At 47.7% G+C, this 17,663-nt stretch overlaps 1 protein-coding gene across 1 annotated transcript in view; it reads left to right on the plus strand.

The window, feature by feature from the left end:
• GNA13 (G protein subunit alpha 13) overlaps positions 1–5,610 on the plus strand; it is a gene marked incomplete at its 5' end in the record, with an annotated part of 33,009 nt that extends 27,399 nt beyond the window's left edge. Inside the window, one exon of the mRNA XM_040244394.1 lies at positions 121–5,610. Coding sequence (XP_040100328.1) covers positions 121–693 — 573 coding nt within the window. The remainder of the gene's footprint in view (positions 1–120) is intronic.
• Positions 5,611–17,663: the final 12,053 nt, after the last annotated feature.

Genomic DNA, 17,663 nt, shown 5'->3' on the forward strand with positions numbered 1-17,663 from the left:
GGCTCCGCTGCCCTCCATTGTCTCCCGAGTCTGCTCACAGTCATGTGCAGACCAGTTAATGGCACACTCCACTTTCTCATTCCTGAATCGCTGAGCAGGAAACACTTTCCTTTTTTCCAGGAGTACGTTCCCTCCCAGCAAGACATCCTGCTCGCCAGAAGGCCCACCAAAGGCATCCACGAGTACGACTTTGAAATCAAGAACGTGCCTTTCAAAATGGTCGACGTGGGCGGCCAGCGGTCAGAGCGGAAGCGCTGGTTCGAGTGCTTCGACAGCGTGACGTCCATACTGTTCCTCGTCTCCTCCAGCGAGTTCGACCAGGTGCTCATGGAGGACCGCCTGACCAACCGCCTGACCGAGTCACTGAACATTTTTGAAACCATCGTCAATAACCGGGTTTTCAGCAATGTCTCCATAATTCTGTTCTTGAACAAGACAGATTTGCTTGAGGAGAAAGTGCAAATTGTGAGCATCAAAGACTATTTCCTAGAGTTTGAAGGGGACCCCCACTGCTTAAGAGACGTCCAGAAGTTCCTGGTGGAGTGCTTCCGCAGCAAGCGCCGGGACCAGCAGCAGAAGCCGCTGTACCACCACTTCACCACCGCCATCAACACCGAGAACATCCGCCTGGTGTTCCGTGACGTCAAGGACACCATCCTGCACGACAACCTCAAGCAGCTGATGCTCCAGTGACGCCCCAGGGCCCGCCTCCCGCCTTCCTGTTTTCTGTTTGTTTCGTTTTTAAAATAGAAGTTTACAGCAGGAATTAGAACAGTCTTGATTCTGGGTTTAACTCCTTGGAAATCTCAATCCTCCTCCGGCGACCGCGGCCCCTGGCGGAGGGCTGCCCACGGCCGACGCCCGCGGGCGCAGCTCCGGCCTCCGTGGACGGGCCCTCCTCCCGCCAGGCCCCAGACATGCTGTCCTTCCGGCTTTGACCCTTCCACTTCTCACACAGTGCTCCGGTGGCGCCAAGCGTGGCAGGCGCCCTTAGCGCCGCAGGCCCTGGACCGTGCAGGGCGCCTCGGTCGCCGCATGTGGCAGCTGCGCCTGCGCCCAGCCTCGGTGGGCTGTTGGGAAAGGAGGGCCGCTGGGGAAGTTTGCTCTGAGCAGCGGCGGTCCGTAGACCTCCCCGGCTTTGGCCTTCACGTTCTCCTGATTGCTCGTGTCCCCAGCAGTTGTTCTGAGTTTCTGTGGCTCCTGAAGGCAGTGCTCTTAGTTCACATAAGGGTGTCTCCTCTGGCACTGGTGGCAGCTCCTGTGCGGTTCAGTGTGCACGGGCGCGTGCCGCTCCCAGTGTTTTGATCAGAAGCCAAGAGAGTGGAGTGCAGGCTGCCTTTCCCATACTTAGACACGTCCTCCAGGTGCCATGCAGGAAACACTGGCCGTAGCAGCAGCTAGGAAGTGCAGCCTGACCACAGAACTTTCTGAGGAAACACAGCCCTTCCCAAGGATAGTTTGTTCACTCTCAGACTTTGAGCCCCCGTCTCACACGGTAGGCCCCACAGTGGGGGTCCCTGTCGCACCATCATGGACGTGGTTCTTTCACGCTCCTTCCTGTTCCCGTCAGCTCCAGAGGGCAGCATTTATGGGGGTTTTTGGAGTTTGCCAAGGGCAATGTTTTCCTGTCAGACTATCCAGGAAGCCATTGCTTGAGGTTCTCGTTCCTTCTCGGTGTGTCTCTTAAGAGGCTGTTTGTGTTGGCAGCACTGTTGTTCATGGAATTCCAGCTCTCCTGAGGTGTGTTTGGAAAGTTCAAGGATTCTCCCAAGAATGAGGAGTCGTGTTCAGTTCCTGCTGAAAGAAGGTTACCTGTGACCTCCCCCACCACGCCCCAAATTAGAACACACCCCAAGGAGCTTTGCCATTAACAGACGCACCCTCTGTGAGCGCCTCAGAGTGGCTGGTTTTCGGCATTTAGAGGCCCGCCCTGTAGGTTATGTGTGGCGTTGCAATCAGGTAGAGGAACAGGTGTACAAACAAGGTGACAGTTTGGAGAGTCTGGTGGTTTTTCTCCCTTTCCTGAAAATTGTGATTGACTGTGATTCCTGCCCCTTCATTCACTGCACAGCTGCCTGTGTTCTCAGGTGTTTTATAGGCGAGCAGTCCTTGGAAGGCTGGTCAGAGTTCTGGATCGCCCAGCCCTCCCCGGTCGGGCTCTGGGTCTGTGTCGCGGTTGGGTTAGGATAGGACTCTGCCGGGACCCGACCAGGGCTTGTCGGGCGACTGACTTTCCTTGCATTGGAAGCTCCTCCATTGCTGCCCCCACAGCTGCCTGTGTGTCTGAGCCCTGGTGATGCTGTGCTGCTGACGTGAGCCCCGCCCTGTGACACAGGCGTCCGTGGAGCAGGGCTCACGCGTGTCTGAGAGCTCCATGTCCAGTGCTGCTCACCGAACACAAGTGTGTTGTTGAACCTGCAGAGTGAACCATTTCAGGGCACAGCACGTGCGCGTTACACAGAGACTTGGGTGGAAGTCTGTGCGTCAGTCTAGCAGGAGGTGGTGTTTCACTCCAGTGAGGGCTACAGTCAGTTCCGGGTGCGTGCAGTGAGGAGGGATGGTCTCGATCAGGTCCTTGTTCAGAGCTCTGATACAAGCCACACACACGGCCGGACAAAGCAGAAGTCCCCGTTTTGACCACCACAGTCAGACGTTAGAGCACCAAAGAAATGGGATACTATTTTGATTATTTGAGATTCCTTTCCTGATGTGTGTGAAGTCTCAGAGTCAACTTTCTTTTAAAGTAAAACCTCGAGTATATTCTGAGGCAGTAAATTACTCATACAGGCTTGCTGGTTCAGTCTGAAGGCTTTAGTTCACATGTTTTATATACTGTATATTTAAACCATGTGAAAGAGTCCTATACCTGTATCATGAAAACCAGATCCTTTTAAAAGACCACTGTGTGAAGGGGAGATGGAAATTTGGGGCCAAGCTGCCAGCGTGCTCATAGTTTTCCCCGTGTCTGCTCCCCCACCCCAGTCTCTAAAAATGTAATTTGAATTTAAAATTCTCCACTGTATTTAATTTTCTAAGTCTTCGTGGTTACAATTTGGAGTAAACTGTGCCTAATTCTCCATTACATTCTGTTCTTAGGTCTGAATGTCTTGTTTAATTCTTAAGAAATGTCACACAAGTGTCTTCATTGACCTTGAAGAACCTTACAGTATACAGAGTTGCCTTATAAAGCAAAGAACACCTCAAATTTTTGCCTTTTTTTTTCTTAAATAGGGAAGAGTTTTTGTCAGATATTTTTTCTGAAGATCCAAATAATTTAAAGGCTTGCCTCTGCCACTTAAATATTATTTTTAACAACCCACATCATTGCTTGCTGCCAAGTGCTGTATTAAAATGGCATCTTTAGTTGTGTTGTCTGGAACGGGCACCTGATAGCTGGGGCACAAGAGCAGCCGAAGAAGGCGCCACGGAAGCCGTACCACGTGTCCGCCGCATGGCGAAGGTCCTCTGGCTAGGCTCTGGTGAGGTTGCCGAGGGAAGTCCTTATTCAGTGGTTAGTATAAAGCAGGAAGAAGTCAGATTCCCCCACCCCAGGAGTGATTAGAAGTGTTGATTTCATGCACAGAAATCATGGGCTCCATAATTGTTTGTAAGCAGAAATGAGTAAATCTTAACTTCCAGCATCTGCCCAAATACTTGTATTTATGCTTTTGGTAGGATGTTATTTTCAGCATTAGTACACATATCCGGTTATGCCTTATTTATATGAAGAATAAAGTTACCAAGTCATGTTCTGCAATGTTCTGAAATTCAAATCACTGTGAGAGAAACCCTCAAATTGGTGCTTTCATTATATAATGAGACATTGCGGCAAAGCCCCAAACCAAGCCATCTGAAACAAGATTCTCTCCATTGCAATCTGTAGAAGTGTTACTTCTGTACATGTATTGAGAAGGCTGCGTATCAGTGTTAACTCTCCATTTCCTGTTTGAACCCGTGAAATTATGCCTGTAAATCTCAGTCACATTTGTAATAATCTCCCTAATAAACCTAGAGAAAGCCACTCCGTTACCTTTTTATTTCTTTTAATGAAAGATTTAGTTGAGGGATCAAGAGCACAGATTCTGCATGTGTCTTTTTTTTTTTTTTTTTTTTCAGTTGAAAATCTGACTTTGTCTCTCGCATCATTTCAGCATGCAAACTTGCATTACTCACACGGGATCTGTCCACAGGTCTGTGCTGCTGGACTAAATGTGCTGCTTTTTCCTTCCTTCGTTCTCGTGATAGGATCCAGACTGGCTTTTCCGTGTAGTAAACACGAGCAAGGGAGGGAGTGTGTGAGTGAGTCTCCACGTTCCAGATAAACAGGAAGCATTCCCCTTATTTTATGGTACGAGGTTAGGGCTTCATAAGTTTATTGAGAGTAAAAAGTGAAGTGAAGTTGCTCAGTCTTGTCCGACTCTTTGCAACCCCATGGACTGAGGAGCCTGGTACCTCAGTCCATGGGATTTTCCAGGCAAGAGTACTGGAGTGGGGTGCCATTTCCTTCTCCAGGGGATCTTCCCGACCCAGGGATTGAAGCCGGGTCTCCCCACATTGTAGACAGACGCTTTACCGTCTGAGCCGCCAGGGAAGCCCAGTAGATAGTAAAGTCAAGTCTAAACCTGGACACTTGTAATCAAGTTGAACTTCGTGGATCTTTCAGATACCATCAGCTTGCTGCTAGCCTTAGCAGATAAGTGATCGTTAGCATAGCTTGCAGTACACTCACTAGCATTCTCACGTCTGTACTTGAATGTATAGTTAGCATAAAGAGCTTGTCCTCACAGCATCTAGGTCTAAGCGTCTGATTTCCAAGGGCAGAGCTTACATGGAACAAAAAAATGTCAGCGGTAGGGCAGTGATTTCTGGGTTGGTCAGAGATTTTGCGACCTTTCCAAAATGGCATCAGCTCTGATAGTGATGAACGTTTGCAGATGGACGGAAGCGGGGCCCCAGGAGGCAGTGCGCTGGCAGTCCATGAATCTCCTGACAGAAGGATGTGCCTTACGCAGTCTCCGATCTGGGCTTTCTCTGGAAATCCTGTTTGTAGTATCTTGCCACAGTTAAGTGTGTTCATCCTCAGTCATGCCTGTTTAGGGGTTAATTCCTGGAAAGGACCTGTAACAACGCAGCAGACTATACCGTTTACCCTTTCTTTACCTCTTACTTGAAAGTAGAATTGCAAAATGTTGAAATGGCTTTTCCCTGCTATTCCAGCGTGGTGGAGCTCATTTGCCCCAGAAGCCTTATCAAAAAGTCTTACTTTGTAACAACCTGGTAGATACTGTACCTAACAACATGATTTGTATTAGCTCTGTATCAAAGTATTCGCAGCTTCAGATTTTTTAACATCTCTCTTTTTATAACTCTGAGAACTGAGCACATTATCTGGTCATTGTTGTACATTTTTTTTTTTCTGTCAGTGCTTTAGGATTGGCAATAAATTATTTCTACAGGAGGTCTGAAAGTGGAAAGAATGATTTGATAAAATGAATTCCTAGCCATCAAGGCTTTTTACTTTTGTACATATTTTGCAAAAATTTTGCCTCTTGCTATTAATATTTGCTTTGTAAAAATTACTGACGTTTAATAAACATTTATAAACTGTTCCATACTATGATGTTATTTAAACTAACTCTTTGATTAATGTCAAGAGTAAAGCAGATACTTAAAGTCTGAAAGAAGTTCCACCCAGTGGCTGGAACCTCAGAAATCTCTCTTTTGGCAGATCTCTGGTGATACTTTGACTTAAGTTAGTCAATAAATGTTTCCTCACTGAAGAAGGGATGTGGACTTCAAGGAAGTTCCCAGACACTCCTTTTGATGTGGCAGCCAGGAGCAGGAAACACCACCTTTTCTCTCTGCTGCTCTTAAAATCACCGAAGTCGTGCACAGGCGTCTGGGTTCACAGTTTGTCCTCCTGCGAGTCTAACACTGTTACATCTTTTGAAGCTGAAATGGCGTTTTAAGAGCAAACTGATATGATACCACTCCTTTTATTGTTTCAAGGAACGTTATGATTTACCGAAAGATTGCAAAAATAGCGGTTTCCTAAAACTCCACACTGTGGGTGATAGTTTTCCCCGGGGAACATGTTGAACTGTCCTAATATCATCTTGAGTTACACTCATGTCCCATCATAGTGCATGTGTTAAAATTAATGAACCAGTGTTGATACTTTATTCTTAACTAAACCTGTACTTCATTCAGATCTTAGTTTTTCCCTGCTGCCCCTTTCTATTCCAAGTCCGTCCATCCAGGACACCATCTTAGGATGACGTGCCCAGTCTGTCTGGGCTCACCTGGGCCGTCACAGCCTCGCAGACGCCCCTCACTCTGGTGGCCTCGGCGGTTTGAGGAGGGATGCTGGCCGGCGTTCAGTCGGCTGTTCCTCTGTCGGCAGCAGCCTGGTGTCCTCGTGACTGGACGGGGCTCTGTGTCCGGGACCTCAGAGGTGAAGTAGCGCCCGTGCAGTGACGCCAGCCGTCCTTTCCCTTTGCAGCTTCAGCTCCGTTAGAAGCCATTTGTCGATGACTCGGTCTGTGTACTCCTTTCCTTAACTGCTGCTGCAGGATTTTTCTTCCCCAGAGCAGTGAAGGGGCTTTTCCTACCATTGGGATTGCAGATCAGGTGTGAACTGCGACTCGTGGTGATGGCTGTAATCCAGGGCTCGTTGGTTCCAGGCGTTTCTGGCAAAAATTGTGCCCAAGAACTCAATATTTACTGTGTGATTTCCCTGATAACCACAAGAAAAATTGAGAAAAATCTGGAGGTACTTCCAAATCTACAAATACCTACCAATCTGTAGACTGCAAACAGGCTTTCTTTGTGAGATTTAAGATCTTTTAAAATTGAAACTAAACTCACTTGTGCATTTGAATTGCCCAAAGCAAACCAAGAGGTCTTAAAAAAAAAAAAGAAAATCCCACAACCTTTCTTATTCTGTCGTTGGAACAAGAGAATGATCATTTGTCAATAGACGGCTAGAAACCTGTTGTCCTGGAAAGTGCTGGGCACCGTCGACATGGCTGATTGGCAGTCATGTCGCCATGGCAAAATGGCCTGCTCCGTAGCCCAGAATGTGGGTTTCTGAAAGAGAAAAGAGACTTCTGTCCCTTGAGAATGCAGGAAACTCACAGTTCATAGGTTAAACCAGAAGTTTGTTTGGGTGACAGGAAATTTGGCAAACCCTACAAAAAACAAAAAGGCTCAGGCACTGTTTTAAAAGCCATACTATGTAACTTTCCCTTGGGAGCGAGTGGGGCCCCTGGCAGACAGAACTGGAGCTGGAGCAAGGAGGGGCAGAAACACTGGCCCGACCTCCCGAGCGTCCTTGTCTTCACACCCACCATGACGACGAGAGGCTCCCTCGGGGCTCCATCCGAGGGCCCCGCGGGGCAGAGGCCCCCGGGAGGCAGGAGGCCGTTCCCACCAGGATGAGCGACCGTGCGCAGTGTTGCTTGATCTCCTCCCCATGAAGTTCCATGAAAGGAAGACAAGCAGGGAAGCCTCTCTAAGAGCTGATCGTTCTCTTGTCAGCCGACTTCACGGCCACTGTAGATTTGGGCTGGACTTCCCGCCCGTCAAACGTGGGAGAAGGGAGAGAGCAAACTCCTAAGATGCCACGAGGCCTGACACTGTCGACCTCGGGAGAGGAGCAGTGTGCGTGCTCTCTTCTGTTCTCCGTGGAAAATCCCAGTTCTTGTCAGCTTTGTGAGAAGTCACCCGCCGGTTTCATTTTACGCCAGAATGAGTCCACTGAAACGATCTTGAGAAAGAGACCATCACAGCACCCAGGATCCACAGACAGGAAAGTGCGTGGTGTCCAGGCCGTCCGTGTGTTTCTGTAGCGGGTGGTAGTTCTGCGGGACGATGCAGTGAGTCTGTCACAGAGGGTGAGGGTCTTCTCGGGTGGTCCAGCAGGGGCGGTGCCACACTGCCCGTGCAGGGGGCACGGGTTCCATCTCTGGTCGGGGAACTAGAGCCCGCGTGCCACCACGAAGGTCCTGCACGCCACAGCTAAGACCCAGCATGGGCAAATGAATATATACATTTTTGAAAGAGGACATTCCAAACCCAGGGTGGCTGCTTGGTTTCACGGCAATAATAACCCTCGGTGTGACACACGTGCCCTAGACGCGCCCCTTTCTTCACTCATCGACATTCCGTTCTGCGCTGTGCTGGGTCTTTGCTGCTGCGGTGAGTGAGGACTACTCTCTGGAGGCGGAGCACGGGCTCTGGAGCACAAGCTCAAAGATGAGCCTGTGGAGGCGCACAGGCTCAGTGGCTCCATGACAGACGAGACCCTCCCAGATCAGAAGCCAAGCCCGTGCCTCACACAAGTTCTTTACCTCTGAGGCACCAGGGAAGCCTCAGCACAGCCTTTCTAAAGCCCAGGAAACAAAACTGTTCAAACCTCCGCCCAGCATTCAAGGCGTCAACCTCCCTCTCCAGCCAGCCTGCCCCTCCTGCTTCCTTCATTCCAGCTGAAGCACGCGGCTGTTCACTGTGACGCCTCTCCTCTGGTTCTCTCTGCCACAGGCAAAATCCTGCTAAGGGCTTCCCTAGTAGCTCAGCGGTTAAGAATTCGCCAGGGCTTGCAGGAGACATGGGTTCCACCCCTAGGTCGAATTTATGCTCTCGAACTGTGATGCTGGAGAAGACTCTTGAGAGTCCCTTGGACAGCGAGGAGAGCCAACCAGTCCATCCTAAAGGAAATCCTCCCTGAATATTCATTGGAAAGACTGATGCTGAAGCTGAAGCTCCAATACTTTGGCCACCTGATGCGAAGAGCTGACTCATTGGAAAGACCCTGACGCTGGGGAAGATTGAAGGCAGGAAGAAGAGGGGACGACAGAGGATGAGGTGGCTGGATGGCATCACCGACTCGATGGACAAGAATTTGAGCAAGCTCTGGGAGACAGTCTGATAGACAGAGGAGCCTGGTGTGCTGCAGTCCATGGCGTCACAGAGTTCGACATGACTTAGCGACTGAACAACAGCAAATCTCACACTCTTTGAGGCTGCCAGAGAGGGAGCCGGCAGGACAGCTTCCACCGCAGGCTGCAGCTGTCTCAGGGCAGTTCCTGTGGAACCACTGACGTCTGCACTGAGATCTTCTGCTCAGCAGTGATGCGAACCCAACGTTATTACAGGCATGCTTTCACGGTGCACCCGTCTGACATGTCTGACTCCCCAAGAGGCACAACATAGGGTCCCCTTCTTAGAAGACTTGCTGTCCCGTTGGGACGGAGACTGAGGGGAGCCGGCCTGAGGGGTGAAGAGAGCTCAGCCCACCCTTGGGGACAAGTGGCCCGTGGGTAGACGGCCACTAACTTAAAGAGTGGCCTGGTTAGACTGATTGTCAGGGAAATAAGGAGCTTGAGCTCCAGGACTCCCATGTTCTTTACTACTTTCAGATTCTTGAAAGCCTTCTAGAATATTCCAACTTGCAACAAAAATAGTTCATAGTGTAATATAGGATTGTAGTTTATAATACAAAATTCCTATGATGAGGTCGAGTTTTCCTGAAAAAAAAACAAAACATAGGATTTTATGGGGAAAATTATACCTACATGTCTCTGAAGACTCTAAGGGTAACTCAACAGATTTTTGGAAATTTTACCATCACTGCCGCCCGCCACCAGCGTGTTGTCATTTTTTCCTGCCTTCTTTTCCTCATGGAGAATGTCCTTGTAATAGGCCATAGATATTCCAGTGTGTTGTCTTTCCGAGGTGTTGAAAGGTAGGTTCTGATGTCCTCAAAAACTCATTGGAGCATTCAGATATATGAAAGTCAGATTCATTCATTGGTCATTATCTCAGTTCAACCTGCGGTAAAAAGTCCTCTAGTAGGAATTGAAGTTCGTGCAGCCACTGTGGAAAGCAGTATGGAGGTTCCTCATAAAACTAAAAATGATTCAGCCAGCCCACTCCTGGGCCTGTATCTGGAGAAAACTATGATTCGAAAAGATACATGTATCCCAATGTTCATAACAGCACTGCTTACAATTGCCAGGACGTGGAAACAACCAAAAGATGCATCAACAGAGGAAAGGCTAAGAAGTTTGGCACACAGACACAGTGGAGTATTACTCCGCCATAAAAGAGAGCAAAATGATGCCATTTGCAGCAACATGGACGGACCGAGAGATGATCATAATAAATGAACCAAGTCAGACAGACAAGCACCATGATATCACTTACATGTGGAATCCAGAATATTACAGATGAACCCACCTAGGAAGCAGGAACAGACTGACAGACCAGACTTGTGGTGGCCAAGGGGGAGGGGCTGGGGGCTTGGGGAAGCGATGGAACGGGAGATTGGGGTTAGCAGATGTAAGCTTCTTTATTTATTAATACAATGGATAGACTACAAGGTCCTACTGTATAGCATAGGAAAGTATATTCAGTATCCTAGATTAAACCATAATGGAAAAGAACATTTTTAATATGTGTGCATGCACGCTAAGTCCCTTCAGTCATATCTGACTTTGTGACCCCACGGACTGTAGCCCACCAGGCTCCTCTGTCCATGGGGTTTCCCAGGTGAGAGTACTGGAGTGGGTTGCCATTTCCTCCTCCAGGGGATCTTCCCAACCCAGGGATTGAACCCAGGTCTCCCGCATTTTTTACCACTGGGCCACCAGGGAAGCCTGTGATGAGAATCCAGGAGCTCCTGAGAATCTTCTTTTCAACACCTCTTTGTAAAGCTCTGTCTGTTGTTGTTCAGCCACTAAGTCGTGTCCGGCTCTTTGCAGCCCCGTGGGCTGCATCACTGCAGGCTCTCTCATCCTTCATTATCTCCCAGAGCTTGCTCAAACTCTTGTCCATTGAGTCAGTGCTGCCATCCAACCATCTCATCCTCTGTCACCCCCTTCTCCTCCTGCCCTCAATCTTTCCCAGGATCAGGGTCTTTTCCAGTAATTTGGCTTTTCACATCAGGTGGCCAAAGTATTGGAGCTTCAGCATCAGTCCTTGCAGTGAATATTATATTCTCCATATAAAACCAAAAACTTTTGGTTTAAAAAAAAAATCACCCCAATTTTACTACTCTACACAACCACTAAAAATAAATTTAGTATTTCTATCCAGTCAATTTTCTGTATATATGATTCATTAACATGTCATTAGCTTAAGTCCCAGTGATAATTAAATAGCTGTATATTTCACCTTGTGCTTGCCTGTATCTTTCTACTTTGACTTCTTGCCAAAGCTAGTGGGGCAAACTGTTCTTACAGTAGCAACTATGGGACTTCCCTAGTGGCCAATGGTTAGGAGTCCTCCTGTGAACGCGGGGAACTTGGGGTCTCTCTCTGGTCTGGGAAGATCCCATATGTCTCGGAGCAGCTGAGCCCGTGCACCACAACGACTGATCCGGCACTCTGGAGCCCGGGAACCACAGCTCCTGAAGCCCGGCCACCTGGGGCCTGCGCTGCATATGGAGAGGCTGCCACCTTGAGAGGCCCGTGCACACACCCAGAGAGCAGCTCCGAGAGAGCCCGTGTGCAGCAGTGAGGCCCAGAGCAGACAAAACAACTTAAATTAAATAAGTAATACAATTATTTAAAATAGAAACAACGATGATTAAATTTGTGTTCACATGCCTACTTTGTGTTCAACTTTCTGCAAATCAGATGACTTCTGAGTCCGGGCATTTGCTTCTGAAATCATCCTATGTTCTCATAAATCCACCATCTCTATGGTCTTTCAGGTTTTCCTGAACATTCAACCTCAGATTCTTTGTGGTACCGTTGAGCAGAACTCTTTAGAACTGACCCTGCATTCCGTGTTATCGCTGGTATTGTGAAAAACATTCTCGCTTTCCATACGCTATCTCTAGATCTGATAGTAAATAATTTTTCACCCATTTAACAATGAAAAATAGTGACTTTTTAAATTTACTTATTTATAATTGAAGGGTCATTGTTTTACAGAATTTTGTTATCTGCCAAATGTCAACGTGAATTAGCCATAGGTATACATGCATATACATTTTATTTCAACGTCATAAAATTAAATGTCAGTATCGTTTCATCGCTCTTCTATTGGTTTGGGAGCTTGTTGTGGTGAGTTCACGTGTCCAGCAGCAGGGGTGTGTCCAAGGAGGTCCTCATGGTTGTTTACAGAAACCAGCTCTAAACTGAGAGGAGAGCTCAGAAGGGTGCTTAGTTACCAAGCTTGGGTTTTTATTCACTGGCGACTTGAGACTTGTCTCTGGCACAGTAACCAAGATCTTTGTAGCAATGCCCAAATAAGAATTTGAGCTCTCAATAAGCACATGAAAAGATGCTCAAAATCACTTAACCGTCAGGGAAATGCAAATCAAAACCACAGATGAGAACCACTTCACACTTACTAGGATGGCTGCTGCTAAGTTGCTTCCATCGTGTCCGAATCTCTGCGACCCCACAGATGGCAGCCCACCAGGCTCCTCTGTCCATGGGATTCTCCAGGCAAGAATACTAGAGTGGGTGGCTGTTTCCATCTCCATACTAGGATGGCTAGAATTTTTACAAAAGGACCATAACAAGTGTTGGTGAGATGGAGGAGAATCTGAACCGTCATTGACTGCTGGTAAGATTGTTTTCCTTTAGAATACAGTCAGGGCCTCAAAATGTTAAACACAGAGTTATACTCAGCTGCTCAGTTGTGTCCAGCTCTTTGTGACCGCATGGACTGTGGCCCGCCAGGGTCCTCTTCCGTGGGATTTCCCAGGCAAGAACACCAAAGTGTTTTGCCATTTCCTCTTGCAGGGATCTTCCCGACCCAGGGATTGAACTCATATATTTCTTGCATATCCTGCCTTGGTGGGTGGATTCTTTACCAATGAGCCACCTGGGAAGACAGAGTTATCACCCAGCAATCCCCCCACCAGGTGTTTACCCCCGAGAAGTGTCAACACATCCACACAAAAATGTGTACCTGAGCAGTCAGAGCAGCTTTATTTACAATAGAGAAAAAAATGAGAACAACCCCAACGTCCAACCACTGACAGGTGGATAAAATGGGGACTAGGCATAAAACAGAATGTTATTCAATAAAATGAATAAAGTACTGACACGCATCACAACACTGATGAACCTTGAAAACATGTTAAGTCAAAGAAGATGGATGTATCTTTATAATCACATTATATGATTCCATAAATATGAAATGTCCCAAACAGGCAAATCTATAGATAGAGAACGCATGTTAGTGCTGACCTGGGGCTGCCGGGATGGGAGATGGGATGTGAGTCTGGGGTCTGATGGTCTTGTTCTCAAATTAGAGTTTCCTATCGGTCCAGTGGTTAGGACTCTACTCTTTCGCTGCTATGGACCCAGGGCGCAATCCCTGGTCAGGGAACTAAGATCCCACGTGGCCAAAAAAAAAAAAAATTTCAAGTCTTAGTTCAGCTGTACTTCATTTAAAAAAACAGATTAAAAAAAATAATAAAATAGATTAATGCATGGCACAGAAAAAAAAAATCAGGTCTAGATCACAGATATGGTTGCCTAACTGTTAATTGACTAAAAACTGTTGAATTGTGTATTTAAATCTGTGAATTTTATAGTACATTAATTATATACACGGTAGGACTGTTTTTGCAGGAAAGAATCTGAGCCCTCATTCAGTCACACACACAAAGACTGAAACTAAACACCAAAATGTTAACTTTTTTTGGAGGGATAGTAATCACAAGATACCCTGTCTCCTCCACACTTGCTAACTTTTCTACAGAGATGAGCAGGACGAACACATTCTGGGCGGAGGGCACAGCAGGTGTAGAGGCCCTGAGGCCTGGGCTCACCCGGGAGGAGGGGGCGGGCTGCGGGGGGAGAGGATGGAGCAGCAAGACCCAGAGTCAGAGACAGAACAAGGGCACAATCAGAAGCTTTCAGTCGGGGCGACCGACTTTCCATCCAAGAACCATGGCCCATCCATAACTTTGCAGAGAAGCCCCCAGCACTGGTTAAGTCTGCAGCAACTTACTCAAAGCCTCAGTTGGCTGCATTTTGGGACAAAATGCCAAGAAAGATGATCCATAGTGCAAAATGGAAACAGTGTCAGACTTTATCTTCTGGCTCCAGAATCACTGCAGAGGGTGACTGCAGCCGTGAAATTAAGACGCTTGCTCCTTGGAAGAAAAGCTATGGCCAACCTAGACAGCACATTAAAAAGCAGGGACATTACTTTGCCAACAAAGAGCCGTCTAGTCAGAGCTATGGTTTTTCCAGTAGTCATGTATGGATGTGAGAGTTGGACGAAAAGAAAGCTGAGCACAGAAGAATTGATGCTTTTCAACTGCGGTGTTGGAGAAGACTCTTGAGAGTCCTTTGGACAGTAAGGATATCCAACCAGTCCATCCTAAAGGAGATCAACCCTGGGTGTTCACTGGAAGGACTGATGCTGAAGCTGAAACTCCAATACTTTGGCCACCTGATGTGAAGAACTGACTCATTGGAAAAGACCCTGATGCTGGGAAAGATTAAGGGCAGGAGGAGAAGGGGATGACAGAGGATGAGATGGTTGGATGGCATCACTGACTCAATGGACCTGAGTTTGAGTAAGCTCCGGGAGTTGGTGATGGACAGGGAGGCCTGGCGTGCTGCAGCTCATGGGGTCGCAAAGAGCCGGACACGACTGAGTGACTGAACTGAATAGTGTTCCAGCCGCTAGCTTCAATCAGCTCCCAGTTAAGACAGCTCTGCTGGGTGGTTTGGTGACCACTGAGCTGTGGATGTGGTTTCATGCTGGTGAGATCATAGCCAAGTGTGGCATCATTGGTTGTGATGTTTGAAGACCAATATGTAACATGTGATTATGTGTGCTTTATTATTCGGGTGTTCTTGGACCACGTGTGAGCAGCCTGGTATTTGAATAAAATAAGACAACAGGTCAAAAAAAAAAACTGTTTGTTGTGCTATTCTTTATTTTTTTAAGTTGTTTTCATAATTTTATTTATTCATCAATTTTTGGCCATGCTGAGTCTTTGTTGCTGAAGGGGCTCCTCTCGAGTCGCGGTATGCAAGCTTCTCGTCGTGGTGCTTCTCGCTATAGAGCCTGGGCTCCTGGCCGAGCAGGCTCCGGTGGTTTGCGGGCACGAGCTCTAGGGCACAGGCTTATCGCCCCTTGGCCTGTGGAATCTTCCTGGACCAGGGTTCAAACCCATGTCTCGCGCATTGGCAGGTGGGTTCTTTACCACTGAGACACCAAGAAAGCCCCTCATTGTGCTGTTCTTTAAAATGCTGTGATCGTTTGGAAATTGTTCATAGCAGAAGTTAGCAAAAAAGAAAGAAATCCTAGCCTTGTGTGGGTAGTGTTGTAAGTGTAAAAACCACCTCAAAGCTGAGCCGGAGGCGTTTGGGGTGGAGTTTCACCGGCCCCCCAACATCAAGACGCTTTCAGGCCCAGTCTGGTCCTCACGTGGTTACCCTGTGTCCCCCAGGGGGCTGCACTTTTCCCCACCAGGTTCTGTGCGCGTTGTTTCTTTAATGGTCTCTCTGTTCAACGACACGAGAGGTGCACACGGCCGAGGCCAGCACAGGACAGGCGCACTAAATGCTTTCCACCCAAGTTTCGACTCTGAATGATTTCCTGGGGACTCCGCTATTTCTTTCCTCTGTTTTAAGGGCTGAGGACAGGGTGCTTCTGCCGTTGATCAACAAGAACATGGGCTTTGAAGCTTTAAGAAGAACCTGGATTCAAACCCAGGCTCCTCTGCCGTGTGACTTTAGGCAGACGCCTTGCCTTTCTGGGCACTGGACGCCTCACCGCGGACACCTGTACGGCAAGTTTGTTTGTACACCATCGAGGCAGAAACGGCCCCAGGGCCAGAGGTAGAAACTGAGGGGAGCTATTAGGTCAGCCAAAACATTTGGGTTTTTTACAAGATGTATTGGAAGAACCCAAACAAACCTTTTGGCCAACCAAAAGTAATATTACAATTGTTATCTTTTTAAATTTTTTATTTCATCTTTTTATTCTTTTCACTCACTTGAATTTGTCTTCCTTGTACCTCTTGGCCTCCTTTCTGCTTCCTTTGTTTTTCACCTCAACAGGTTCCCCCCAGAGAAATTCTCAGTCTGTAATCCCACCTTTGTCACCCAAGGTGACAGTGAGTTCACGTCCCCATTGTGGATACTGGGGGGAGGGAGGAGGTGGGGAAGGGAGAGTGTCGTTGGCCACGGTCACCCTCCTAAGAATGGGATCCCTAAGCACAGTCCAAGAATCCTTTTCTTTTTTGGTATTTTAACATTTATTCATGAAAACAAGTGATCCTCCAGCTTTATTGAGGTAGATTGACAAATAAAATTGTATGAAACCAATCTGTTTTGATTTTAGGCATCCAAATAGAACTCTTTGTAACACAGGATCAGTGCCAAGGCTGAACTACAGACCCAAGGAAATAATATCTACTTGTTCTCAAATATTTTAGGAAAAAGAGGCCTATATTTTCTTCTCCAGATGGTGGGGAGCAGAGTCTCGTACATGTTTACCATTGTTCCAGGTCTTCGAAGAGAGTCTTTGGGTAACAATTAGGGGCTTTGCCTAGACAGGGGCTCAAGTGAAGAGACTTTAGATGAAATGGTGCTAACAGGACATGCGCCCTAGCCCCGTGGCCCGCCGAGCTCACAGTGTAACCCCGGGTCATGTCCATGACCAACAACCAACAGAGCTCAGCTCTCCTCTGATTTTACTAAAGAAAAGCACAGAATAGGTACTTTTTCCCAAGTTAGCATTGTGTTTAGGCAGATACTGAACTTTCCTCCATGGGTGAAGGGTTTAACATTCATTTTTCAAGCATTATTCCTTCAGGAACATTGATATAGAAAAAAACGGGGTCCCAGGTTGCCCCATCTCATTCTGGCTCTTAAGAGTGTGAAAAAGAGGAACCCGAGGAGGTCTCCGTCTGAAACTGGTTCTGTGAGGGGCCCTCTCGGGACCTGTCTTGGTAGAGAGGGCCCCCTTGCAAATCTGACTTGCCCAGGTGGATTCATCCGCAGGGGTGACAGACAGCAAAATTAGTTCAGGAAGGCATTTAAGAACATCACCTCCAAGGGGGAGGGCCAGGAGACGGATGGAGGGGGAGGTCAGCGTTAGTAGATGCAGACTGTTAGGCACAGGATGGGTAAAGAGCAAGGTCCTCCTGTACAGCACAGGGAACTACAGGCAATGTCCTGTGATAAACCAGAATGGAAAAGAATATGAAAAAGAACGTGTGTATGTGTAACTGGATCACTTTGCTGGACAGCAGAAATTAACACAACATTGTAAATCAGCTCTATGTCAATAAAATAACATTTAAAATAGACTATCACCTCAAAAAAGAATTAAAGATGTAGACATCTCAATGCAAAGATGCAAAACAACAATTGGGGCGGACACTGTTAACTGTGTAAGTTTGCCTCCGCTTTATGTCCAGTGACCCACACAGGGCGTGGGGCTGTGGCGGGGGGGGGGTGGTCCTCAGATCCGCCCGGAGGAATGAGAGTTGCTGAGGCTGCCTTAAGGGTGGTGGCAGTGAGGACACAGAGGTCTCTTCCGGCTAAGTTTTCAGGATGCAAGGCAGCTCTGCAATGAGACAGGTTGCTCTGTGTCATCTGTCCATCTGTCTGTCTCTCACCAATCTTCTCCGCCTTCTCCAGCTCACTCCGGTGAGCTGCCCTGCTGAATCC

This window comes from Oryx dammah, unplaced genomic scaffold (assembly GCF_014754425.2).
Source record: "Oryx dammah isolate SB20612 unplaced genomic scaffold, SCBI_Odam_1.1 HiC_scaffold_8, whole genome shotgun sequence".
NCBI lineage: Eukaryota > Metazoa > Chordata > Mammalia > Artiodactyla > Bovidae > Oryx > Oryx dammah.